The 27,570-nt window shown below is 43.2% G+C and overlaps 1 protein-coding gene across 4 annotated transcripts in view; it reads right to left on the bottom strand.

Moving 5' to 3' along the window:
- Pcdh19 (protocadherin 19) overlaps positions 1 to 3,956 on the bottom strand; it is a 104,500-nt gene extending 100,544 nt beyond the window's left edge. For 3 of the 4 annotated variants that reach the window (XM_050127285.1, XM_050127282.1, XM_050127284.1), the window contains exon 1: positions 117 to 3,171. In XM_050127285.1, the coding sequence (XP_049983242.1) occupies positions 117 to 2,263 (2,147 nt within the window). In that variant the 5' untranslated portion in view covers positions 2,264 to 3,171. Of the gene's footprint in view, positions 1 to 116 lie in introns of all 4 variants that reach the window. The other variant, XM_050127283.1, reaches the window with a different exon arrangement.
- Between the last annotated feature and the right edge of the window lie 23,614 nt (positions 3,957 to 27,570).

Genomic DNA, 27,570 nt, shown 5'->3' with positions numbered 1-27,570 from the left:
TATGCTGCATGCATTTAAGCAGGAAACAAAAGCACTGGGCATTTTACACAGACACAAATACACACACCTTACTCATTCAAAACACAGAAGAAAAAAAAAAGAAAAGTTGGCTCTACCTGCAGTTGTAGGTCCGGATCTCTTTGTTTTCACGCTTGCACTTGATTGCCACGAATATCATAGTGACAAAGAGGATGCCAGCAATGGAGCCCAGAGCAATAATGAAAATCAGGGATAAGTTCACAGGGCCCATTGACTCTTGGGCATCAAGAGCCGGGGACAGGTAGATTAGGATAAGGGCAGAGGCAGAAAGAGACGTTTTGCCATGGTCACGGGCCACCACTATCAGCTCATAGGAAGCCTTGGAGTTTTCATTAAAGGTGCGAGTGGTTCTGACTTCTCCATTGTCCGGGTCTATTTCGAAGAAACCGCGGTCACCTTCTGTCATGTCATAGGTGACTCGGCCATTTTCACCCTCATCATAATCTTCTGCCTTAACCATAGTCACCAAGTAGCCTATGCCGGCGTTTCGAGGAATATAGATCTCAGCAGTGCCGTTGATCAGGGGTGGGGAGGTGATTACTGGGGTATTGTCATTGACGTCGAGGATGATGACCCTCACTGTGGCGTTGCTCTGCAGCGAGGGCAAGCCGCCATCCTTGGCCACCACCTTGAATTCGAATGCCTTGGTCTGTTCATGGTTGAAGGATCGTAGCGCATAGATATCACCAGAGTTGGGATTGATGGAGACATAGGTGAAGACGGGCATGTCTCGCACCTGTGATGGCACAATTTGGTAGGAGACACTGCCATTGAGACCCACATCGGGGTCGCGGGCAGAGACAGAGAGCAGATAGGCGCCAGGAGTGTTGTTCTCCTGTACAATGACTTGATAGTAAGGCTTGGAGAAGTGTGGGTGGTTGTCATTCTCATCAGTGATGCGCACAGTAAAGGACTTGGCACTTTGCAGCGTGGGCACGCCGCTGTCTCGAGCCTGAATTGTAAGATTGTACTGGTCGTGCTGCTCGCGATCCAGCCGTCCATCAACAAGGATAGTGGAGAAGCTTTCATACTCCTGCAGACGAAAGGGTACATTGCCCAGCAAGCGGCACTGCACACGTCCATTGAGACCTGAGTCGCGATCAGACACCCGAACCAGGGCAATCACGTAGCCCGGGGGGGCGCTCTCGCTCACCTCCACAAGCTCGCTATTGACTGACAGTAGGTTGATAATTGGCGGGTTATCGTTAGTGTCCAGGATGCTGACGGTGACTTTGCAATGTGCGGGGATAGAGTTGGGCCCCAGGTCCTTGGCTTGCACATCTAGCTCGTACACGTGGCCCTCTTCATAGTCTAGCGCTCCGGTGACAGTGACTAGGCCGCTGTGTGGGTCAATTTGGAAAAGTTCGCGTGTGTGGTCATTGGCATAGCCGTAGAAGGAGTAGATCACCTGGCCATTGGTGCCCTCATCTGGATCGCTGGCATTTAGGCGGATGACCGGTGTATTGGGAGGTGAGTTTTCAGGCACACTCACTGAGTAGGAGGACTCTCCAAACACTGGGTTGTTGTCATTAGAGTCAGTCACCTTGATGCTGAGGCCAGCTGTGCCCATGTGGGGTGGGTCGCCTCCGTCGAATGCCGTGATGCGAAAGTTGTAATGTGACTGTGTCTCACGGTCCAGGTTCTTCTCCACCACGAGCTCAGCAAAGCGCGAACCGTCACCCCGCGTCTTTATCTCCAGGCCAAAGAGCTCGTTGGGAGTGAGCTCATAGGTCTGCACACCAAAGCTGCCCGAGTCCGGATCATAAGCGCTGTCCAGTGGGATGCGCGTGCCGGGACTGGCTGCCTCAGAGATCTCCAGATCAATCTGTGCGGTCGGGAAACTTGGAGCATTGTCGTTCAGGTCCTTGATCTCCACCTTAATCACACAGATCTCCATTGAGCTGGACATGACCTCTAGCGAGATAATGCACTTGGGGTTCTGACGGCACAGCAGGTCTCGGTCGATTTTCTGCTTGGTGACCAACAGACCTGAGCTGGGGTTAATGTCCACCAGGTGCGGAGCTGAGTTGGACACCACACGGAACGTAGAAGCTTGCCGCGGATCCATCGCGAAGCCTGCCTCCCGCGCGTCCTTGGCCACGTTAGCGATCACCGTCCCGGCGCGCTGCTCTTCTTCTATTGAGTATTTAAGGTTAATCAGGGCGGCCGCCTGGGTCCACAGGACTGCCAGCAGCAGTAGCATCGGCAGGAAGAGGGACTCCATGGCTGCGCGGGGCTCTGCCCGGCCTCGCCTCTCCACACCCCTCCGAGGCCGTCGCCGCCGGCGCTCCAGCTTCCCGCCGGCTCGGGCCGCCTGTTGCGCGCGCCCCGTGGCCCCGGAGGCCGCGGGAGGAGTCCCGCCCAGGGCAGCCCGGCGGCGTGCAGGATGAACCCGTGCGGGCTCCAATGCTGAGGTCGTAGTGGACTCGGCAGCGGCTTTCTGGGGGCCCGGGGGCTCCGAGGGGCCAAGAGAGCGCCGCACGGCCCCGAGCCCCCTCCCTCCAGCCCGGCTACTCAGTTTTCCCCCTTCAAAGTTAGCCGAACGCGACTGGCCGCAGCGGCGCAGGGCTGCGGGTCGAGTGGCGCTTGCACGCCCCAGACGGCCACAAGCTTCAGAGTCGGGACCGTACTTGGAGCGCGGACGCCTAAGGCTGTTGGAGCACAGCCTTTCAGGCACTGCCTGACCAGCCCTTGCGCACCAGCACTGGGGCAGGCGAGCGCGTAGTCTATGCACCTGGCATGCGCAAGGACCTCCCCCCAGCGCACCCAGCTCACTGCGGAGGGAGCTCCCGCCCGGTACGCGCCCTCCGGACTCCGGGGGGGGGGGCACTCTGGCCTCTTCCAGGCCTGTTGGAAAGAAAAGGGGGGGAGGATCGTAGGTAGAAGTCTGAGTTGCTGGCAAGCTCCTTGGGCGCCTGGGGATTTGCCTGAGCTGGAGGGCTGTCCCGGGGCGGGCAGAGGAAGGGGGAAGGGAGAGATGCGAGAGAGTGCTCTCTCTAGCGCCGAGGTTGGCGTCCGAGGGCGTGGGGGGCGCGTCTGCCCAGGATCCGAGGTGGCCACAGGGCTCCTCCCACAGAGCGGTTGATGGGCTATGGGCGTTTATATCTCGGAAATCAAAGTTACCAACGCAGCCCAGGCCTCCGCCTCAAGTTTATGAAAATGGGAAGATGGCAATTTGTCCAAGAAAATCAAAGTCCTGCTCTTTCCAATTGCCCTGGGGGGAGGGTACGGGGAATGGGAAGGTGAGGAAGAGAAGCTACTACAGTACCGGCTAGAAGAGGCGGGGCTGCAGCTGCGGGCACCCGGGGCTTCTTCGCCTCTCCAGGTTTGGGTTGGGGTGTCGCTCCAAGGACCGCCGCCGCCGCCTCCGCTGCTGCTGCTGCTGCTGCTGCCGCCGCCGCCAAAGGAAGCCCTCCTTAGTTCAGTTGCATGTCGCTGGGGTCCGCCTCTGCAGCTGCCAGGGTCGACGGTTTCTGACGCCTCCAAACTTTACTTGCGGGAGCGTCTGGATCCCATCCTCCAGGAGAAGCACTGTCCGTCTGTCCGCCCCGCTTAGGGCTTCCGCCCTCCCCGGCGCTCGCGTGCTAGGGAGGTCTGTCTATCTGAGCTGGGGTGTGCGTGGATGTGCCAAAAGAAGGAAGAGTGAGTGTGTGGATGGGAAGTGTGAGTGTGGAGTAGGAGAGAGCAGGAAGAAATGGGATTGGGGTGGGAGGTTGGATCTCAGATGAATCGGCTCAGCTGGAATGCCGCCGGAGAGGACAGCGCACCGCCGGCCGGCGAGGGGCTAGGGAAGTGGATGCCAGTGTCCCCCGGGCAAGCCAGGCATGGTGAACTGTAGCTGGTGCTGCCGTCTGCGCCGGCTCGTCCGTCTCCCCTCTGAGCCAGTCGCCGCCGCTACTGCTGCTGTTGCTGCTCCTCCTCCTGCTGCCGCAAACTACTGGCCGCGGAGTCTGGAGAGAGCTAGAGAGAGCCGGAGCTGCCGAACCCGGCTACGCCAGGCACTAGCCAATCAGCGCGCAGCTCAGCGGGCTCCGGTCTTGGGGCGGGACCAAGACGTGGGGAAGGGTGGAGGAGCGGGGGAGGGGAGGCGGGGCCAAGCGGAAACTTACACACCGGCCCAACCGAGTAGAGTACCCTGCCCCGCAGGGCCCTTGCGGGAGTCGGGGGAGGCCTGACTGGCGCGGGACAAGTGGAGTTAGGAAGGGAGGGTGGACCGGACTTGAGGTGTGCTCCCATTGAAGCTGAGTCCACCTAAGTACTGAGCGCCTCTAGCATCTCTTGTTTGCAGATTACAGGGGAAAAAAATGAGGATTTGATTTTCTTGCTGTTTATCTCCCTCATGTATCTTCATATCTTAAATGCAGCATTCTCTTCCCCCTGTCTCTCTTTCTCTCTCCTTTGTCTCACCGTTCTGCATTTCTGTTTCTGTTTTCTCTTATTCTCGGGTAGTGGGGGGGGGAGTGCAAGCGCCCCCGCGATGGTCATTCATCAAGCTCTTGGCCAGTGTGTCTTCACTTTTGCCAAGAGCAAGGCCGCCATCCACCCAAACCATTATCCCTCACTGGGAAGATGCCGCACTCCCCAGAACAACTCAACACACACAAACACACAAACACACACACGGGGGGGGGGGACGGAGAGGGGGGAGATGTTGGTCCGGTCCGGCTCACTCAGGTCTCTACTTAATCAAATGGGATCGGTGACTCAAAAAATGAGTCTCCGAGGTTTCAGAGTACATTTTCTCGCCCCTCACCCAACCCTATCGGATAATTTAGCTCTCTATAAATAAACTACGTTTGAGAAATCTAGCGGAGCGGACGCCGCCGCGCCGCTCCGCACCGCGCCAGTAGAGCCTGGATCCGGATAGAAGCTGTGCAGTGGGCGCGCCAGCCGAGGTCCCTGGCAACTGTGAGCCCGCCCTGGTGCAGTGGGCGCTCAGCCTTCCCCTGGGGCCTGGTCTCTTTGGGGCGGGGGGGGGGGGGGCTACCAGTTCCCTTGGGCAGCAATGGCAGCTGTGGCGTCTGCCAATGCTGGGAAACGGGAGGCCGGCGTGGACAGGGTTGACATCAAGCTTAGGCTGCTTCTGAACCAAAGGCACACTAGAGACAGAGGGGGACTCCTCCCTGCCCAAATCTAAGGCTCTTAATTAAGATTGCGAGCTGTGAGTGGGGAAAAAGGCGCCCTCGATGAACATTCTGTTTCATCGAATGAAGAAATTCCTGTTTCTTTAGAATTTACAGATTGAGGATGGGAAGAGCCTCTGAATTCACAGTTCTGGAAGAGCAAACCTTCTGAGTTGGTAGTTTCTATTATTTGAGCGTCTCAGTTGAACAAACTCATAATTAGCGCAGCGACTTTGGCCCGAACCTGAGGGCTCAAAATGAGACTTGCTTTTGCCGTTTAAAAAACATTAAACAAGAATAGGAAAAAACACGTTTGGACACATAATGGATTTTTTTTTTCAGAACTGCCATCTTCTTTCTGAGAGCAACCCAGCTGCTTAAAAGAATATATCATCCAAAAGGAGCTAGTTTAGCAGCCTTTACTTTGTCGTGGAGTGGGGGAGGAAAGATTCCTTCCACAAAAGGGAATTATTTTGTCATTGAGGTTGAGATCGGACCCTCTGAAAGTGTAGCCAAGGCCAAGGGAAAAGCGCCGGACCGCTTGCCTCATGGGGATTGCTTCACATTAGAATGTAATTCAGCCCCGAACATCAGAGAGAAAAACCGAGGTATCTGCAGTGAGAACCATTTCATTTTGATCATTTAGAACTGCGGGTAGACGGCAGAGACGGTGACTTCAGGGAGTCCCGTCGCCCGCCTGGTTTTCTGCAGACACCGTTAGAGAAATGGGCAAATAGCGGAAGAGAATGACAACATGGCAGGCAGCGCGGGCTCATCTCGTGGGCTGCTAAAGGAAGGTTTCCATTTGATTTATCACAGTTATTTACCTTTGATGTCAGCGAGTGGGAATGAAGTGCAGCTTGGTCTAATTAAAAAGGTCTAAAAAGGCATTTGAAATGGGTTTGCTGTCTGATCACGGGATGTGAGTTCCGTGTTTGGCAGCTTTCTAAAATATTGCTGGAACTATTTAAACAGAACAATTAGCAGCATGCTAAAATGTTTGCATGCTATGCTTAGAAGCTCTTAGCTGTAAACTTTAAGGCGATCTGTTCCCCTTTAAGTTAAAAAAGGATGATGCTGCTTCCTTGTGGCAAAGGCTGTCAGGAACCCGCTGATCAATAAAAGTAAACTGGCGCCTCCACGGCTTGATTGAGCGGGAGCAAAGAGTCTGAGAAGTAGTCTCGGCCATTAACAATCCCCCAGGTAATGAGAAATGGAAGAATTACTCAGGTAAAATGATTAACATTGCCGTGGTATCCGAAAAGATGCACACAACAAGCTAAGAAGACTGCGGACCTTCTTACCTTAGGGAGTGCTAATAGAATGTCTATATGCTGCTGTCTTTTTAAAGATAAATAGGAGAATTCAATTCATGTAGAATGTCATTACCTTTGTAATTGCAATCACATTGGAAAGACATGTTCTGCCTTTGCAAAGACAAACCCCTTCACTAACGCAATGGCACCATTTCCCCGGCTTCCTGCTCGCTGCTCACATTCCAGGCACCCCTCTTATTCCAAGCAGAGCACCAAAGTACTTTCAGTTACCAAACTGCTTTTACAGAAGACCAAATGCTGAGAGAGGCAGGGGGCGTACGGATCTGCTTCCCTTCTTTCCCAGCACCTCCTCCACCCTCAAGCTCACAGTGATAGTTACAACCCCCCCCCGCACACAATAGTTCTTCCATCCCCCACTCTGTCTATAGATAATCCGAACACCCTTTGCTTTCTGACTCGTTTTTTTTCCCTAATATATACTCGAGATTATTGCATTCCAACAAAGCTATTAACTAAACGAGGGGCCCCAAACCACCTTCATTATCAGGAATTTATTAGCTAGCTGAATAAAAGCATTTGCATGTAGATAATAAAAACAAAAAGAAAGTTCTGTTCATTTTAGCTTCCGTTTACTTCAATCCTGGAGGGAGCCCCGCCTCCTCGAGCTCTTTAGAGACACAAGAGGGCCATCTAGTGACTATCTCTGGTATTTTTTTCATCTAACTGCTGTCGAGAAACCACCGGAGGCTCTGGGTTTTGCACAATGGGCCTCAGCTTTCTAGGCCAAGTCAGTTCCTTAGGCTACTGAGGCCAGAATCAAAATTGGTGAAGAGATTGTGGTTTTGTCCTTAGAATCTTATGCATGCCACAAAAATTGTCGAAAATTGCAATAGAAAAAACAAAAATGGGGAGATCTTTACCTTTAAATCAAACAGATGTGTGAGTGTAAGCTTTGCTGCCCCAAGACTCAGAAGGGTAAGTTTGATTCAGAAGTGTTTAAATTAATAGTAGGAACTAAGATACCACGATATGAGGTACTGTATACATAGAGCTTTCTGAGATATGTTTACAAAAGTATTTGTTTCACTTGCCAAAAAAAAAAAAAATAGCATTCAAAGGACTCCAGACTCCAGTTTCCCTTGCCATCCACCTCTTCCTTCTTTTTATTTCTGACCTTGCTGCAGGAAACTGGATGTCTTCTGGCTTGATTTTTTTGTTGTTGTTTCATCCCATAAGCATCCCATTCCCCAAATAATTTGACCGACTGCCTGGAACGTTCTCTTAGAACAAAACGAGGGAGGGGGCTCAGCTGTAAAGCTAGCCAGAAAGTCAATCTCACTTTTCCTGACTGCATATCTTCTCTCCTGGCTTAAGACTCACTGTCTAGAATTAAAGAACGAAAGGGGAGGAAGTGGGAAGAAGCTGGAAAGTGTCCTTACTCAAATTATTATTATCTTTATAGCAACCCTGGGATGGTTAAACTCTTTGCAGATGTGGAAGCAGAGTTGTGGAGGGTCCGGTCATTTGCCAAGATGGCCACATTACACAAAACTCAACCACTTTCCTTGTGAAATCAACAAGTGTTGGCTGGGTGCCCAGCATTGTGTTAGGGACCACAGGGTTTTCTAAAGATGGACCATGTCCCTGTGAAGATTAAAATTCAGTTCATTACTTGAATAATAGCATGTAGTTCTATGCACTATAAATATTCCTTGAGAAAAAAACTAAACTGGGGTTTATTATGTTGAAAGTTTCCTGAAATTCTAATCCCTTCTACCCCAAATGATTGCCCAACTTGTAGTCACTTCCCCTCCTCCTTCCTCACTGAACTAGGCAGTTGAAGCAAAGGCAACAAGAGCCACAATCAGGGATGTGGGCCTGTGGAGCAGGAATGAGGTGGAGTTTCCACTATGATGCATGCTGCTTCTGACCGTTTTTTGGAACACCAGGAAAACTAGAGGCGGCGGGTGGGGGAGGGGACAAGAGAAGATGTTGTGGTTCCTTGTACTTTTTCTTTTCTCTTCTTGCCAAGCCCCACCCAAGCCTTGCCCTGTGACAAACGGAAGCGGTGACAGCAGCAGTTGAGGAAGGCAGCAGGCACATAAACAAAATACAGAAAGTGTTCTTAAGTGCTAAAATGCCTCACTGTGGTCCTGATGCCTGCCTTTTCCAAGAAACGCAGAAAAGGTCACGGACAGTGGAGACTAAAAGGCTATTAATCACTCTGAGTCTTCCCATTTTGACAAGGCCAGCATCCTCGGAGAAGCTGAGTCAACCCTGACCTCAAGCCTTATGCCCTTTCTCTTTAGGAATTCTGTTTCCCACAGGACCAAACCCCTGCTGCTTCCAGACTCATAACTGTCCCTAAATAAACACACATCACGGGGACCATTTAATTAGCAAAGACTAAATCAGCAGATACATTTCAATAAATGACACTACTCTCTAACACCTTCTGCACTACCCTGCAGTGATCACCTGTGAAGTTCTGACAGCACCATTTGGGCTCTCAGCATTATAGCCTCTGTCTTTTCATGTGAACTCTCTCCAAGTGGATCCTAAATGCCAGTTTCCTAGGTGCAACCTCATGCCAACTGTTATTGTTCCCACCAACCACCACCACATTTGAAAACAGCTTTCCCTTCAAAGACACTCTGGCCAGCCCCTGCTGCCTCTCTCATCCCTGAGAAGAAGAGCGACATTCCACAGCCTCCCAGAGAAAAGGCTTTTGGCACCTTGAAAGTGAGGGGGTCCCCAAATTAGAGACCTCAGGAAAAAAATTGAAAATGGGACCACCTCGTTCACAAGAAGAGGGTATTAAAGACTATGGATGTTTGCTTTTAAGATAACCTCATTTTTATTTTTATTAACATTTTTCATCAGTGCTGCAAATCCATGATGCCACAACCTAGAGATCCCAGGAGGAGGCAGAGGGAGCACCATAAAGGGGACAAACAGAGCAGAAGTGACAGGAAAAAAAAGAGGATCCCAGGGACTCTGGGCATGTGTAACTCACTTAGATTAGAGATCCTTATGGGAGCAGAGCTTTAGGTTCTCAACGTAGACTTCTCTATCACCTTTAAGCCATTTCTGGTTCTTCTATCAAGTTAAGTAAAAATCGCAGCAGGAATACTACATAAAGGAAGGTTTAGGGTACTGAAAGAGGCCTAATCAAAATATCAGTTCAACAAAATATGCCCTGGAGATCAGCTTTCCAAATCTATATATACTGGGAAAATCATATATCCACATATGTCCATTCTTACAGTTTGTTTTGAAAGTGCTAACATGACTGGAGAAAACAGATCTTTTAAAGACTTCAGATACAGTGTGGGAGCTGAAAGAGTGTGTGGATCATACATGATAGCGCCAGGTGACATTACATTCAAATGAGTGATAATAGCAAAAACAACTTAGAAGTTGAATAAAAAAGTCAAACTGATGAGCCAACATTTTGAGCATATTTCCCTATTTTGGGTAAATGATGATTTCGGCAAAGCACTAGGTTATTGTATACTTTTAAATTCTAGATAGCCAGGTTGGCTCTAGATTTTCTCTTGACTATTCCAAAGCTTCTCCCCAAACTCAGAAGTAGCCTCCTGTAGCTCACAGGGAGATGCAGCTGCGCCACCAACTGATGTTTTCACCAAACTAGGAAACTTAGTAGTTAACTAATGTTAACATAAGAAGGAAAGAAAGGGGAAAAAAACTAATAAACAGGAGGAACTGTCAGTTTGACAGCTGCAGTTACATTACCCAGGCTAGCAATGTAAGTACCAAAGGCATGTCAGGGATGCCACTAACAGCACCGAGCGCAGTATCTGTTCAGGTTGACAAGCCCTGGGGCAGTGGCAAGTAAACTGAAAGAGGGAGATCCCAGGAGGAGGCAGAGGGAGCACCATAAAGGGGACAAACAGAGCAGAAGTGACAGAGAAATCATATCAGCAATAGGGAAGTTATGCACTGCTTTTTTTTTTTTTCTTGAGTGAGAAGAAAACAATGACTTGCCAGCTGGGAAAGCATTCCAGTTTGGGGGTCCAAGAGTTTGCATACTGGTGAACTGGGCCTTGGGGGAACTGCATGTTAATTTGTATTTGTTTCCTGCAGCTGGAGCCAGAATGGGCCATAGAGGGCCAATGACCTTTCTTCTAAAAGCTGGGAGCTAAAAGGGGAAGGGAGAATGTCCTGTAAGGGGGGGAGGGCACATCAGCTGCACTGAGCTTCACTGCTCTCTTTCAGCAAAGATCACAAAATGCAGTCACATCGGTACCAGGCAGTATCTACAGTGAGATGGCAGCCTAGGCAGCAGTGAACAAATTAAGTCTTTTGCCTAATGATGGGTTGGTAAGAGAACTAATGATCTTAGTGGGGAGTGGGCCCAGCTTGAGGCCTGTGTAGCTCTCCGTGTTCTCTGCCTTGGGAAACTGTGGAACGTCAAAAATCCTTGCTGTCTGGCTGTGCAGTTTCATTTGGTGGAACAGGCAATCAGTTCTGGAAGGCTGACCGAATAGAGTGGACAGAATGATAGCTCAAAATGAGATCCATCAATGACTTCGTTGCAGCCCCAGCCAAACAATCAAAAGCAAATAGTCAGCTTCTAAAATCAATGTTTCGTGAGATGATGAGCCAACCAGTGAAGTTCACATGGGGTTGGATGGGAAGGAGAATTGGGAGGGAAAGCAGAAAAAAAAATATTTTTTTCAAACTACTCACCAAAGCAAGCAGTTGCATTTCCTTGAAAAAGGCAAATTTGGTTCCTAGCAAAATCAGAACTGCAGTCTCCTAGCAGAACAAAACAAAGGAGCAGGGGGCGAGACATTTTTGAAAACAGGAAGGCGTTTTGGCAACAATCACAGGAGGGCTGGTAAGCCATTGTGCTCTTGGGATCCATCTGCTAAACTCCAGAACATCCTCTTCTTTCTCCACCCCCATCTAGTTCTCAGATTGCAAACACAGGGTCAAGAGCCGGGTCACTTGTGAAGAAACAGTAAAGTGTAAAAGACGGACTCAGCCCGAAGTTGAGGAGAAGAGCCCGGATCCAATTTGTTTCACTCATGAAGGATGTGGTGGGCAAGCCCTTATTCTGGTGCCAGTGCAGGGGAACAAGAGTGGACTTAATTAAATTAATAGAAAGTGCATTTAAAAATTAAAACTCATGTGCAACTTCTAATCAACATAGAGTCTACTACAGTGCAGGATCATAGATAAGAAGTGACTGTATCTTTAAGGACCTGAATAAGTTTATAGCTATTAATAATTTTGTTAGTCATGCAATAAAAACAAACACTAGCAAGGTAATCAAATTGCATGCTCCATAGCAGAGATCAGGGCAATCTTTAGGGAAAAAAATAAAAAGAGTTTTTCTTCAGTATAGTATATATGAAGACATCTTCTCCAGACTTTTCTTCCAAATATACAATGAATATAAATTACTTCATTAAACATTAATTATATATATATGTAGATTCATAATATACAGCTAAGAGTTTTTCCATTGAAAAAGCATACTTAATCTCATATTCTGATACCACCAGAGTAAGAGCCTAGTAGTGGCAATTACCATTAAGACTCAAGAGAATTCATAACACCAAATTTAGCATCTATTTAACATCTTTTCTTTCTTCCTTTTTTTCGCTATAGGAATTCCATATATAGCCCAGGCTGGCCTTAAATTTGCCATTTTCCTGACTCAAGTTCCCAAGAACTGGAATTACATGTGTCACTGTGCCTGGCTTTCAAATCTTTTCGTGTTTCACCTAGAAAACACATGCAGAAACCTTCCTTTACAACTCATGGTTCTGAATAGTATGTAGTGGTCCACTGAACTGTTCCAATATAAATTCAGATTCTCCAAGGTAAGGGGGGGGTGAAATTAGGATACTTAATTTGGTTTTCTTTTCCCAGAGAAATAAACAGCTGTCAACATCCAAGACAGAAAAGTTCATGAACAGCTTTGGAACTTGGAGATCAATGAAATCTGATCGTCTCAAGAGAAACAGAGTTCAATTTAAAGTTTAACCAAAGATTTCCTACCAGAGGCAGCCTCTCCTTGTCAGGAAGCCTTTGAAGACCCTCCCAGGTTTCCTGTTCGGTATTGTTTGATCTCCAGGGGACATTAGATTGTTGTAAACCCACTTTATAAATGAAAATTACTCTATAGATGCAAAATAAATTTGTTCAGCCTGAGCAAGTAATTCTTGACTTCTGCAAGTTCCCATGATGTGATATAAGACAGATAGTAGACAAGGAAAGACAATTCAGTCTCTGAAATAGATTTCATTGTAAGGATGATGGTTATGATGGTGACTAACTACTTCTTTCCTGTTCGTCCAATACTAATACACTAAAGGATTTCCCCATTCTGATACATCTGTGTGATGTAGATCACTGATCAATTGTAATTATTTATAAATTTAAATTCAATTATCAATCTCCATTTTTAAGCCAGTTTCCTTAGAAAATATTAATTGATCTGCCTACACTGGATACATGTACTGACAAGATATATTAGTTGGGGACATGGATCCTGCCTTCCACATGCTTCAAGTCTGCCTGTCAGTATTAAAAAAGAAAAACCACAAACACAACGCTATATTCATCTGAGCAGCAATGTTCAGTATTGATGCACAGGAATGGTAAGGAACAGAAAAGCTGTGAAAATGCCTTTCCAGTGAGTTAAAGGGTGCTTATGAAGGCATAAATGTTGTAATAAGTCATGTGTTGAAGAAACAATGAAGAATATAATTTGGCTCAAGCACTTATTCTACTAACATTATTGAAGTGCTGTGGTGCAGCCTCAAGATAACAGGCTTTGTGGCTATACAGATTGGGATTCATGTATTGGCTCTACCTTTTTCTCTGGCTAAGTGGCATTAGGCAAATTAATATGGTACGTATTTCATAAAATTGTAGACTATATGAGCTGATGCCTATAAAATGATTTCTATAAAGTACTTCATATTTTACATGCTTAGCATAAAGTTGTTGGGCTTTAGCACTCTTATTCATAGAACACCATGATGCAATGTGACAGATACAAAATTCAAAATATCAGGTTACTAGTAAAGAAGAGGAAGCCTCTGGCCCTCAGCGATCTCATGGAAGATTTCTACCACAGATAATGAAAGTTGAGGTTGTAAGAGCAGGCGCAGGCTATTATGCAGAGGTGATTGCTATGATGAAGAATTCAGAACTTATTTTGAAAGCCAGTGGTGTCATCAAAGGCTTTTGTGCTGTGAAATCACTGAGAATCATTTCTTTGATTTGTGATTAATGTCAAAGCATTAATGTTGGCTTCTTCAGCCTTTGTCTGCTTCATCTACAAATTAGGGTAGCTCACTTCTTCTTTCATGAGTCAAATTCCAGGACATTGTACATCAATGCAGCATAGTGAGCAATGGCTGCTGAGATTCAGTAGCAAAACTGACATCCGTTCTAAGGCCTGGCTTCTTAAGCTGCTTTGTGACTCTATGTGGGGCTCTGTAGCTGAATGTGAACATTTAGCAAGATATTGGAACAATATGAACAATATCGTGCAAGATATTTGAATGCATAACAATCTAAAATCAATTGAAAGTAAAATGTGTAGTAAATTTGAGGCATTTCAAATGGCGCATGCCTGCTGTATCCTGTGATTTTACTGTAGCTTCAGCATTTAATAAACATCATGGACACTTTATACATGCACTGGACACCAAAGAATGCTTCCTGAAACACATCAGCTCACATTCAGGACCACAGTGTTTATGAATTCCATTGAATTTACTATACATACAACATTTTTTGGATTTATAAACATAATGGTGTAATTGTAGAGAACAAAAGCTTTTTGGTATTTTCCTACCATAATTCCTTGCATGTATAAAATTAGTTTCTCGATGAACTGGATTGTATTACTATGAAAGAATGTTCAATTTTATCATAAAAAAGGTCTCACTGTGTAGCCTCACCTAGCCTTCAACTAACTATGTAACCTAGGTTAACCTCAAAATGGAGTCATCCTCCTGCCTCAGCTTCCCAAGTACTGTGGCTACAGACATATACTATCATGCTTGGCTAGAGTATTTGATTTTAACAACTGTTTCCTGAATTCCTGACTTGCATGCCATGAAATTATAAAACTAATTTTGGTTTGTGATCAGAACAGAATTTTCAACAATTTTGAACTTTTCCTAGGTTTATTTCTGCTATTTGGTACTATGTATTTATGTGTAGTAGCATTCTCAGCATTGACCATAATAAAATAAAAGTATCGATAAATTCTTAAAAGTGTTAAGCACAAATGAAAAAAGCTATACATGCATAATGATACATCCTTCAGTATGAATTATCTAGTCAAGATTTAATTCATTTTGTTTACTTGTTTGGTCTGTGTTTGTATGTTTTGAAACAAGACCTCATAAAGCCCAGCCTGGCCTTTAGCAGTTTATTCAAGGATGACTTTGAACTGATATTCATGCTCCTATCAAGATTTAACTATTTATGTTAAAATAAACAAGTACATCCACCTCAGTACACAAACTTGCTTTCATCTTTAAGAAATGGTAAAATTAGCTGAGCAGTGGTGGCACATGCTTTTAATCCCAGCACTGTGAATTCGAGACCAGCCTGGTCAACAAGACCTAGTTCCAGGATAGGCTCCAAAGCTACAGAGAAACCTTGTCTCAAAAAAAGGAAAAGACATGGCAAAATTATGTATCAATGCATCAAATTGTTTTTAAATAAATATCTTTGTAATGTATTACCAGTAACTGATTCATATGGCTATGTTATACATATATACCCAAAGTCATGTAGAAATTTCATGGGTTAAAAAGGAATAATGAGCAGAAAAAAATTAAGATACTAAAAATGTAAGGTACCTGGAACAGATAGCAATAATAACAGCTGGATGTCTAAGGCACTGTATCTAATGAATTAAATCTCAAAATATTTCATGGAAACAGAGATAGGACAAGTCAACAGAACAGTACCTATAACATGATTCTGAGAGATTTGGCTTCCAGTGACAAGAGCAATATCTAGGAAATGTAGGTTATACCAGTACCAGGGATTCATCCACTATAAAATTCACACCAAGATAAAGGGAATTTGCAGTATATACATTACTCTTAAATTAGTTAATATGTCTGGAATGTCATAATTTTGTACTCTAGACTAAATCTTAGACATAGCTTTGATGATTGACTGCTGCTCTCAGCCTGGGCCTACAGGTGCATCACATTAGTAGACTTAGCTGAAAATAGCTGGAACAGGCAAATATGATAGTAAAAAGAAAGGCTGACACAGAGACTCGCAAGTGTTGCCCTGGCATTTTGCTTGTAATAAATCTTCCTTGAAGTAAAATGCTTAATTGGTTACAATCTGGGAGTCTTTGTAATTTAAGGTGACATTATGTACTAGGAACTGGAGGTACAGGATTTATAATATTTGAATTGTTTAGGAAAATTGCCTTAAGAAATCATCATTCCTTCATCTGGTAAATGTTCATTGAATTCTTATTATGTGAGAATCACTGTGGAAAGAATGGCCCAAACAACTATGACTTCTGTCCTAATATAACATTCAGAACAGTAAAGGGGAGGCCCATACAAACTTGTAGAAACTTCAAGTTCTAACAAGCAATGTGAAAGTCACCGACTAGATACAAATGATGATGATGATGATGACGACGATGACGACTTTGGAGAGGAAACGAAGGGAGAGGATAAAGGTGCCAGTAAGCTACTGTCCTCAGTGCTTTTTACACTGTATTCCTCAGGATAATGCTCTGAAAAGCCCACTAATATGCATATTAGACAAGTAAGGAAATTGAGATATAGAGGGGCCAAGTAACTTGCTTTGAGTAACATAGATTAGTGACAGCCAAAGCCAGAAAATTGACATGTGGTTCTAGCGCATGCTTTCTTATCTGCTACACCAAAAATGAGGTAGTAGAAATGAATTATAAGGCACCGTGATCTGGAAAGGCCTCACCAAGGAAATAACATTTCATAATGGATCTAGAGACCATATATAAGGCAGGCTACATTGATAAGGATTGACAAATGCCAAGAGATGACCTGTCAAACAAACCTTATTTTCTTCAGAATGTTTGCTGGAGATTAGACTAGGAAGTTTTTAGGAAAAAGACAATGCAATAAGACCATAGCCAAAGGTTACACAGAATAATTAAAAACTCAGGAGACAGAGATGTAACAATAAAAATTATTAACTCTGGGAACTCCAACAGTATATCTATAAAACCATGTGCCACAAGGATTTACGTAGTAGTGGGAACTGAAGATCCTGGAGTAGAATTCTCCTGTGCACTTCTACAATTTCTACTTGTGTCAGATTTTATGTTATGTTCCAAGCCTGACTTATCTCATTTTATTTTTGCCTTGGAGTAATGAAAATTAAGTATATATCAAAAAGAAACCAAATGACCAACACTGACAACCAATCTTCCATGTGAACTCGAAGGATACTTGACTTGAAGAATGGATTAGAAAGTTATACCATCTTGGTGCTAGCCACATGCCTATTTTTGGATTGGCAGGTGTAATAGATTCAAAGTTCAGAAGATCACTGATTTCTATAATACTATTATTATTTGAATATGCGTGTCCCTCAAAATTCATAAGTCAAAAGAATTAGCTGGACCTTTGACAATGGAAATTATCACAAATGTGATCATCAAATTTATTTTAAAAACAGGCCTTTTAAAAATTACTTTCACTTATCCATCCTTTCTCCTATATGATTGTACAACCTTTGTCTCCACTGAAGGACAAACAGCATAGCATTATATAGAATAGCCTTCAGCAGATAGTGAACCTATAGCACCTTAGTCTTGAACTTCCCTGTGAGCAGTCCAGGAGACACATTTCTATTTCCACTATTTATAAATTGCCCAGGCCCAAGTATTTTTTCATAGTAGTACAAATGTTCTAAAATTAATTACCTGCCCGTCTTGCACTAAAAGTCATTTATCTATAAAAAGGAATCATTACAATTTTTTATTTTCTGCCATGATTCACATGTAAATTCTGCCAAGAAGAAAAACTATAGTTGCCCAAACCAGTTGCTAGGAGTGTAGCGAGCACACAAGAAAGTAGCAAGGTCATCAGCACAGGGAGATGACAGGAAACTGAAGGACAATCAACTTCCCCACACCACGTAGGTCTTACAAAGTTCACTGACTATGGATTCTAGAAATAATTACCACAGGGGTTCTCAGTCTCCTTTGATAGACACATGTTTTCAGGCAAGAGGCTCACAAGAAGAGATGCTCTGCTAATATTAGACCAGTAGATTCTACATGTCCTAGCACTGGTCAGACCTAGGTTACTAATGCGCTGCTTTGTTAAACCTTATGATTGGTAAAGGATACAAAAGACCTGCTTAAGGATTCATTACTGTCAACTTTGTATAACATATTCAGTACCTGAGAAACCAAACCCCATCCCATTTAAAAAAAAGTATTCCTCCAACAAATCCATAAACTTTTAAGTTAAAAAAATAATAATTCTTTGCAGAGAAGAGAATAAACCCAGCATTCTGTCTGTGGGTGGCAGGCTTTGAGAAGTGAAGACAATCCCTAATGCCATGATCCCATCCCCTAGAACAACTCTCTTTCTAGAAGTAAAGACTAACTGCTAAGTCTGGGAGGAGCTCAGCTTTTACAAATGTCTGGGATCATTGGAGCAATGTGAAGTCTCAGGTGCTGGAGTCAGTAATACTTGGGGCTGTAACCGAGATCCCAATAAGCTTATCTGCATCATTGTCCATCAACTCCACCAAGAATGTTCTGGTGCCACTCTACAGTGGCTACCTGCATTGAGAAGGTCTCAGAATGTTTTCATGTCATTAAGAAGTCCAGAGATGAATCTGACCTCTTCCTTTGTTTTCTTCTGTTTCAATATATATATATATGTGTATATATATATATATATATACATATACATATACATATACATATATATATATATCCCCACTGGAAAAGTGAAACACTAATCTCAAAGGAACAATTTGGAGGTGGGAACTTTTAGATGAAATGAGGTCATGAGGGTGGAGCCTTCCTGATGAGAGAGACGATCTCTTTCACTCATGAGCTATATCAAGAAGATAGACCCAGGACAACTAGGAGCAGGATACCTGTGAGACATGAAATATGCCAACACCTTCCTATCATGTCCAACAGCCCATGAGCCATACACACATATGCATTCCAGAATAACTATAAATGTGGCCCAGTACAAATTTTAAGTAATTCTATTTCATGGTTCTCAAATAATAATGGCATGTCACAATGTTAAAAATTGGACAAACATGATAATATTTACTAAACTCTGAAAATGAGAGAAATAAATCTCCATTGTTTAAGACACCCACTTCAAATGAAGGTACTAATGATCACCAATCTTCATCAATATCCGGACCTCTTTTCTAATCAAAATACTTTATACTCCCACAAAAGAATGTGTGTTCTTATAGAAGCCACTGATTTAATAAAATGAATCACTATCAACCACTCATAACTGAATAATGCTTTGTAAATGATTTATATTTTGTTTAATCAAACAACACTATTATTATTCATTTAATAATGTAGTTAAGTACATGTTTAGATAACATTTGTTAGTGTATATAAAATTTATAACCCCTGAATTGTGGTTCATTAACACTAAACCACCAAGGCAGAAAACCTTGATTCATTATAACAATATAATATGATAACTAAACTTGGTATTTGAAATGAGACCTTGAGGATTGACAATGCACATCGAGATAGAGACACCTGGTTTAGGTGTTTAACAAGCAATAGTACCTTAGGCATCTTTCTGTCTCCATTCCTTCTTGTCTAAAGTAAGCTAATAACATATACTTCATAAAGATATCGTAGAAGTTAAATTAGGCTATACATATAAAGTATCTAGCATAATTCCTGTCATAAATAACTAAAATTATCAATTTTAAAAAATTATCTTCATCTTCTAAATTCTTCTGTATTTTTGAGGATTTAACACATGTATACGATGGAATAAACAAAAGATAATTTTAAAACTTACCTTCTACTAACCTATCTTAGAGTTGTGAAATGACACCAAGGCAACTTTTAGAAGAAAGAGTTTACTGGGACTTAGTTTCAATCAGTGAGCCCATGGCAGCAGGCACGCACACATTCCATTGGAGAAGTAGCAGAGATCTTATATTTTATCCACAAGCACAATACAAGCTGGGGGCAGACTAGGAATAGCTTGGGTTTTTTGAGCCCTCAAAGCCCACCCCCAGTGACGTACCTCCTCCGACAAGGTAACATCTCCTAATCCTTTTCACATATTTCCACCCACTGGTGACAAAGCATTTAAATATATGAATGTATGGGGTTCATTGTCATTCAAACTACCATATAACCAAATGTATTTATTACATGCCTGGGATTTTTTTTTTTTTTTTTTTTTTTTTGGTTTTTCGAGACAGGGTTTCTCTGTGGCTTTGGAGCCTGTCCTGGCAATAGCTCTGTAGACCAGGCTGATCTCGAACTCACAGAGATCCGCCTGCCTCTGCCTCCCAAGTGCTGGGATTAAAGGCCTGCGCCACTGGGATAGTTTTGTTTGTTTGTTTGACTTTTTGAGACAGTGAATCTGGCCTAGAATTCACTATGCAGTAGATATGATCTTGAATTCCTAATCCTCCTGACTCCATTTCCTGGGTGTTGTAGATAAGAAGTTACTTATGTCATTCTGAGGCAATGTCTGCCCATGTAGCCCAGAGTTAGAGCGGCCTCAAATGCATGATACTTCTGTTTCAGCTTCCCAAGAAGCTGGGATTGCAGACATGTGCCATGGTTCCTAGCTGGTATATGATTCTAAGACTATTAGTGGCATTTTAAACATCAGGAATGTTACTAGCTTCAACGAATCCATACATACAACTTTACAACTGCATAATTCAGAACAACAAATCTGGTATGATATTTCTAAATTAGATTGTATTTTCAAAGTTTCTATTTCCAATTAAGATCAAAGTTGCAGGTTCTGGGTGGACATAAACAGAAGAGGGTCAACACTATACACTGAGAATGCTTGCAATCTTCCTCTGCTTCCGCTTCTTTTTTTAGTAAAATACTGGGTGCTCAACATATTATGAAATATCTGAATATTTGATTCTGTATTTTTTACAATTTCCAATCCAAGTATAATCATGATATACTGGTATACTGGCACAGAAGAGTTCACAGAATAAAATCAGAAGTGTCTAGATTTATTGTTCAAGGAGATCAGTTAAGAAACATTAACAGACCATAAACTGCCAACTCCCATCCTGTGTCAGCACGAGGATAAATACTATGACAGTCAGGATTGAGTGTTCCATGTATTTTCAGTAAGTAATACCTTGCACTGTGGGTGCTTAATAAGTGTTTGTCATCATCATTATCATAATTATATCATAGGTTGCCAACAGAGATAGCTAGTGTTTATTACTGTTCTGTTTAGAAGCAGTCTCAGTGGGCAAGTCAAAGGAGAAGAATGTATCTGCCACTTGCCATAGGTTGCCTGATTCAGCAAATTTTGCCTCTGGGTAGCATCTATGGGAGTTTTACACTATTGACCTCTTAACATTCCAACCTGTCACACAGTACCATACAATTACCATACAAACATAAAATACTGTAAATAACAATAAAAATGATTAATTTTTCCACTTTCAAGAATGAGCACATATGAAGAAAAGCATTCGTAGAGAAGAATCAAAATATCTTTATTTTTTATTTATTTTTATTTATTTTTCAAAATATCTTGGAGGACAAAGACTGCACTAACAGTTTAGAAAAGATAATCTTTTTATTTTTTTATTGATTTTATTGAGCTATACATTTTTTTCTCTGCTCCCCTCCTTTCCTCTCCCCTCCCCTTCAACCTATCCCATGGTCCCTATGCTCCCAATTTACTCAGGACATCTTGTCTTTTTCTACTTCCCATGTACATTAGATTCACATAGGTCTCTCTTAGGGTGCTCATTGTTGTCTAGGTTCTCTGAGATTGTGATTTGTAGGCTGATTTTCTTTGCTTTGTGTCTAAAAGCCACTTATGAGTGAGCACATATGATATTTGTCTTAGAAAGGACAATCTTAATTCATGGAAATACTATGTGTGAAGTGTGGATGAACTGGTTTCATGGGCATACAAATTATTGCAGACTGGGTAGTTGAAAACAATAAAATCCTCTTGCAAATTTGTAAGCTAGAAGCATGAAATTGAATTGTTGTAAAGGTCATGCTCTCCCTGAAAATTCTAGAGAAGAGTTGGCTTGATGCTTCTCTCCTAAGCTCTGGTACTTCCCATGAGTCCGAATGGCATTCTCGCAGCTAATTCTCTGCCTCAGCCCCAGCCATCGCATGAGCTTCATTCCATCACGGGGTCTCTTTGTTCCTCCATGCCTCCTTCTCTTTACGAAAACACTTTTCATTGCTTTTAGGGTCTATCCTAATCTAATATTTGATTTTAATTACCTTAATTACATCTGCAAAGACATTCTTTCCAGATAATGCTTAATTCACAGGTTCTGAGTAGGCATGGATTTTAGAGCAGAGGTATTATTCAACCTATTCTACCAAGGAATGCCACTTAATCTGATTCAATTTCCTTATCAGTAAACTGACAGCCACCTCTTTGTCCTTGTCTATTATACAAGTAGAAGCTGTACCTTTGATGAAAATGAAAAATAGAATATACTTGTGAAATTGTGCACCCACATTTACAGTTCTAGAAACTTTTTAAAAAATATTTTATTTCCTCCCTCTAAAATATGTCAAAAGAGAGAGCTGGTCCTGAGGCCATAAGAGCTGTCCCTACCCCCTACCAGCTGCCCTCTTTGTGGTGCCATGTACCTCGCCTGGCATCACGACAGAGTCAGCCCTTTTGGCAGAGGTGTGGATGAGCCAGCCCAGAGATGTGAGCATGGGTGTGCCCATTTCTCTCCTATCTTGTTACAGCATGGGTGGGGGAAAAATGCACTCCCCTGTCAACGCCTGAGGCAGGAGGGAGAGCTGGCACAGAGGTCATAAGAGTGGAAGAGCTAGTATTTTATTGAGAATTTTTGCGTCGATATTCATGAGTGAGATAGGCCTGTAATTCTCTTTCTTGGTTGGGTCTTTGTGTGGTTTTGGTATCAGGGTAACTGTAGCTTCATAGAAGGAAGTTGGCAATGACTTTTCTGTTTCTATTTTGGGGGAGCCTAGGCAGTTTGGATGCTCACCTTACTAGACCTGGATGGAGGTGGGTGGTCCTTGGACTTCCCACAGGGCAGGGAACCCTGATTGCTCTTTGGGCTAACGAGGGTGGGGGACTTGATTGGGGGAGGGGGAGGGAAAGGGGAGGCGGCGGTGGGGAAGAGACAGAAATCTTTAATTAATTAATAAAGAAATAAATACATTAAATAAAAAAAAGAGTGGAAGAGCTGTTCCTGCCCCTGATCAGTTGCAATACTCAGAAAAGTAAACCTGCTCCTCACCTGGGTAACATAGTAGAGCTGGCCCTGAAAGTGCAGGTGTGGGAAAACTGACCCTGAGGCTGTGAAAGCAAGGGGGGAGGGGAATGGTCCCGACCCTTGCTCTCATTGGTGCAATGGTTTAACTAGCCAGGACAATGCTGAAGAGTTCACGCTGGTAGCAAAGACAGGGGAGATCTGGCAGATTAACCAACCCTGCAATTATTCAGACCCTGAGCCAGGGTTATGTGTTGGCCCATTCCAACATCCACCCCATCTTTGATCTCCTCTATCATGGAGGGGGGTTGTTCCTGCAGACCCAGAGCTGCTGTGCTGCAAGATCTCCATGATACAGGGCAGCAGCTGGATGTTTAGGAAGAGTTCCAGTGAGAGCCCAGCATCAATCAATAGTGTAGCAGTGTCCAGGGACCTTGAACCAGAACAATGGTTCTTTAGGATGAACACCTACATGTAAAAAAATCTATGGATAAAGGTGTTTATTGTGTAATTCATTGTATCACACTGCAGCTCCCATGACAGAAGTTTCCCCTTTATTCATTTGTTTATTTCTTAAATTTTATTTTGTTTTATTTGGGGGGGTGGTGATGGGTGAGATTGGGAGACATGATGTAGGGACATCATGTGACAGACACAAAAAATAAATTAAAAAAAGTTAAAAACCGTAAGTCAATGGGGCTGGAGAGATGGTTCAGCTTTTAAGAGTATTATTGGCAGAGGACCCTTTTTAGGTTCCCAGTATCCACACACTACTCAAAACTGTTTATAACTCCAGTTTTCGGGGATCTGATGTTCTCCTCTGGCTTCCATGAGCACACACACACACAAGCACATACACACACAGAGTAAACATGCATATATATGAAGTAAACATTCATACACATAAAATAACAATAATAAATCTTAAAAGATGCAAGTTAATTTCTGGACTAGTGCTTGTGGTTGGTTGCTTGTCATATGAGGGACAGTTGAAAGGAAATGAAAATATTTCATGTTACAAAAGCTACAGGTAGGTTTCCATAAAACAATCTGACATATATTCTATGTTATTTAATATAAACATGTTTTGGAGAAGATCACTTGTGAAAAATGAAATGTACTACCCTAGAAATGATTTTACCAAATCACAATAATGAAGCATAGACTTTGAGGCATTTCCCGCAACACAAATTATCCAAGCACCCTCCCCTTAGCAGTCTCCATAGAACAGATATAAACCCAAGGCTGCGGAAGATCAGTCTCTGGCCATTTCAAGGGGCTGCCTGTACATTCCAAACTTATTTAAAAACTGAACAGTGTACTGTTCAACTTCCCTGAATCATATATAGAGGGAAGTACATCGATAAATTTATCATTATTTAGAGCTAATCAACAATGAGCTTTAAGGTTAAGTTGAATAAATGGAATGTTCTTACCCAGAGTCTCCTTCTGCCTGAGGCATTTTTCTAGTTGCTTCAGTGAAACTGGTTGTTGGCATTCCATGTGTGCATGTAAACAGACATGTACATCATATCAGCGATATGTTTCCCTTCACTAAAATGAAAAGACATGCAGCACAAACAACAAATCAAGAACTCCACCTTTGGGCTAATCCCGGAATAGTTTCCCTGGCCCCTTCCATGTCCTTAACAATAGATTGATCTGCCATACCACAAGACTGAGAAAACCCATCCTTTCTTTCAGCCCCAAGCACCTACCCTTTAGTAGAATTGTTTCCTATGAAAATTAGTCAGCCAAGCAAAAATTGTAGTGTAAGTTTATCCAAAAACAGATGGGAATCAATGCTCAGTTTTGTTTTTAAATTTTTCTTTTTTTTACAGATTTAATACATTTATACAACGAAATATAACCATATTTACCCCTCATCTACCACTATATTTCCCCCAATGTATCCTTCTCACCTTTGTGTCCTTTTAAAATAACCAACTACATCAAATTAGTGCTGTTCACATGTGCATGGGTGTGAAGCCATTCAGTGGAACATGGAAAACCTTTTAGTGGCCATATCCTCAATAAAGTCCAAACTGTTCTACCTTGCCTAATAACTATGCACTGACAATAGCTCCTTAAAATGTGATGGGACCTGGGATCATCTACTTCGTCTCTGTCAGGATTTTGGATGGTCAAGCCACACTTTCAAGGAACTATGTAAATCCTATCACTTGAGGATGGATGTCAGAATAGTCCATTTCCTTGATTAATCAGATTGACTTCACTACTTAAGCATTGAAAGGTAACTAAGTAGCTCCGTTAACTTGGGTCAGCAGTTGGAGTTGGGATCTACTTAGTTCTTCCCAGAAGAGATGCAGCTATCTTGAATGATGGCATAGGCATACTAGGGTCAGACAGGAACATTCAGATAGTGGGTATTTATTTGACATAGTCTCCTCTAAAATATGTTGGTGAAAATAGTTATGCGCTCCAGAATACAGAATCTTACATATGTAATTTAGATAGCATTTGTATAGCATCACTGCTATAGTTAGGGTCAACCTGGAACCATGTATAAATTATCTGAATATTCCAAGAGATGTTAATTTCATATTTGATTTATTGAAAAACAAACTCAAATTTTGCAGCTTTCTACTCCTATTTTACAGTTTAGTATACCTTCTATTTTGGAGTTAGATTTAGTGCTTAGAACCTCTAAATGCCAACCTAACCATGATGGGAGCACATGTTATGGATACGGTTGGGAACATCATTAAAAAGATGTTGGAGAAAAAGGTATACAATTTGGAGGTTAAGAGTTGAACAATTTTCTCTAAAATCATAGACCCATTCGCACTGATCCTATCAGAAGCTGAGTGTCTATTAGCAGCAGGTTAGTTGAGGAACTGAGATAAGATTCTCAGACTAGTTTCCAGAGAACAGATGCTAGCTAGTGAGCCTTGTTTACCAGGCCATGGCAGGTCTGCCAAGCAGGAAGATCCTGTGGAGAGGCCTTGGGCTAGAGGATCATGACTTAGCTGTTATGAGATGGTCCAGGGCCTCAGAACTGCCAGGCAGGCACCTGCTCCCAGCATTCAGATTAGCAGAGAAACCAAGCAAACATTCCCATCAACCAGTATTTAACCTCCCGGTGCTCAGAGTTGAGCTTTCTTGATGTGCTGGGGATGATGGGGAAAGTACAGAATCAGTAGAGCATGAGTCCGATGCGGGCTAATGCTAAGCAGGTTCAAGTTCACTCCCTGAGCACAGCTAGCACAAATCTTATTCAGCCTCACAATGTGATTAGGGGGTCACAATGCAAGCACTCAGTCAAGAAAATGAGGTTCGGCGTACCCCCTTAAACAAACAGAGGCTTAATTTTTACTCTAGACTTGTCTGTTTCTATGTTAGACAAATATGGAAATCCAGTTCAGGATTTTCTTTTTTTTTTTGTCATGGACTAAAAAGTATTGACGCCAAGAATTGGCCTAGCCAAACAACTCATCCACACTTGAGCCAGCCAGAACAGTCCCTTGAAATAACTCAAGAGCAGGGGCTTTCACCTCCAGCAAGCACAGGTAAATCCTGGATTGGGGGTCCTTGTCATTCTGAAATGGACTGCGCACCTCCTGCTGCTGAGCCTTCTTTAACTAATCTCTGAAGAAAGAAAAAGGGGATATAAACAAGCCACTTGCTGAGCGCACATGTGCTCACAAAACTCCTCCTCCTGTGTTTCTCCTGCCTACTGCGATTCTCACTTCATGCTGGGTTCTTCCAGCAGTATTTTCCTTGGTTCCTTTTTATACCAACAACAAGTCCCCTTCTTTTCAGCTCTCCTCTCTTCAACTCCCCTCTCTTTGCCTTCCAGCAGCACAGTACCATCATCTCCCACAGACTTCTTTTTGAATGCTCTATCTATAGGTATAATTGGTGTTTAAAAAAAAACCAGAGCTCATCCATCCCCTACCTTTTGCCCTTCCCTCCCAACATGAACAGCCCTAAATAATAATCCATGCCATTACAGGCATGGAGATCAAGGCATGTGTCTTTCACAACGCTGTAATCAGACTCAAAGGACTAGCCAGCTCTATTTCAAAAAGAACCCTGAAGAAGGAATTGACATGGGCAGGTGTGCAAAGAGTTCTGAGCTTGGTACCAGCTGTGTGACTGTGTGACTTTGACAATTCTGTGATTGTTCTCTACACTTCTCTGTTCCCATCTGCTAAAAAAAAAATACACAGAGGCCGGGCGGTGGTGGCACACGCCTTTAATCCCAGCACTCGGGAGGCAGAGGCAGGCGGATCTCTGTGAGTTCGAGACCAGCCTGGTCTACAGAGCTAGTGCCAGGACAGGCTCCAAAGCCACAGAGAAACCCTGTCTCGAAAAACAAACAAACAAACAAAAACAAAAACAAACAAAAAAAAAAACCCCACAGACATATTGAAATGCCGGCTACCTACACATTTTACAGGACACTTAGAAATCAGTTTAGCCAATAGAAAACTTCTACAAAAAGTGTAATGGATCCTGTGAATCTTCTTTGGAAAAGCAGGAAGCTGCGATCATAGAAAAAGGCTGACAAACTCTGCCACCGTAACTCGACTTCGACTGTATTCTCATTCAGTTCTTTCTCCATAAGTACTATGGTCTGATTGTTTGTAGTTCCCTTAAAATTAGTATGTTAAAACATAACCCCACCTGGGACAGCA

This window comes from Alexandromys fortis, unplaced genomic scaffold, assembly GCF_014885135.2.
Source record: "Alexandromys fortis isolate MF-2015 unplaced genomic scaffold, M_Fortis_MF-2015_v1.1 scaffold_241, whole genome shotgun sequence".
Classification (NCBI taxonomy): Eukaryota; Metazoa; Chordata; class Mammalia; order Rodentia; family Cricetidae; genus Alexandromys; species Alexandromys fortis.
This window is presented reverse-complemented; position numbering and strand designations above follow the sequence as displayed.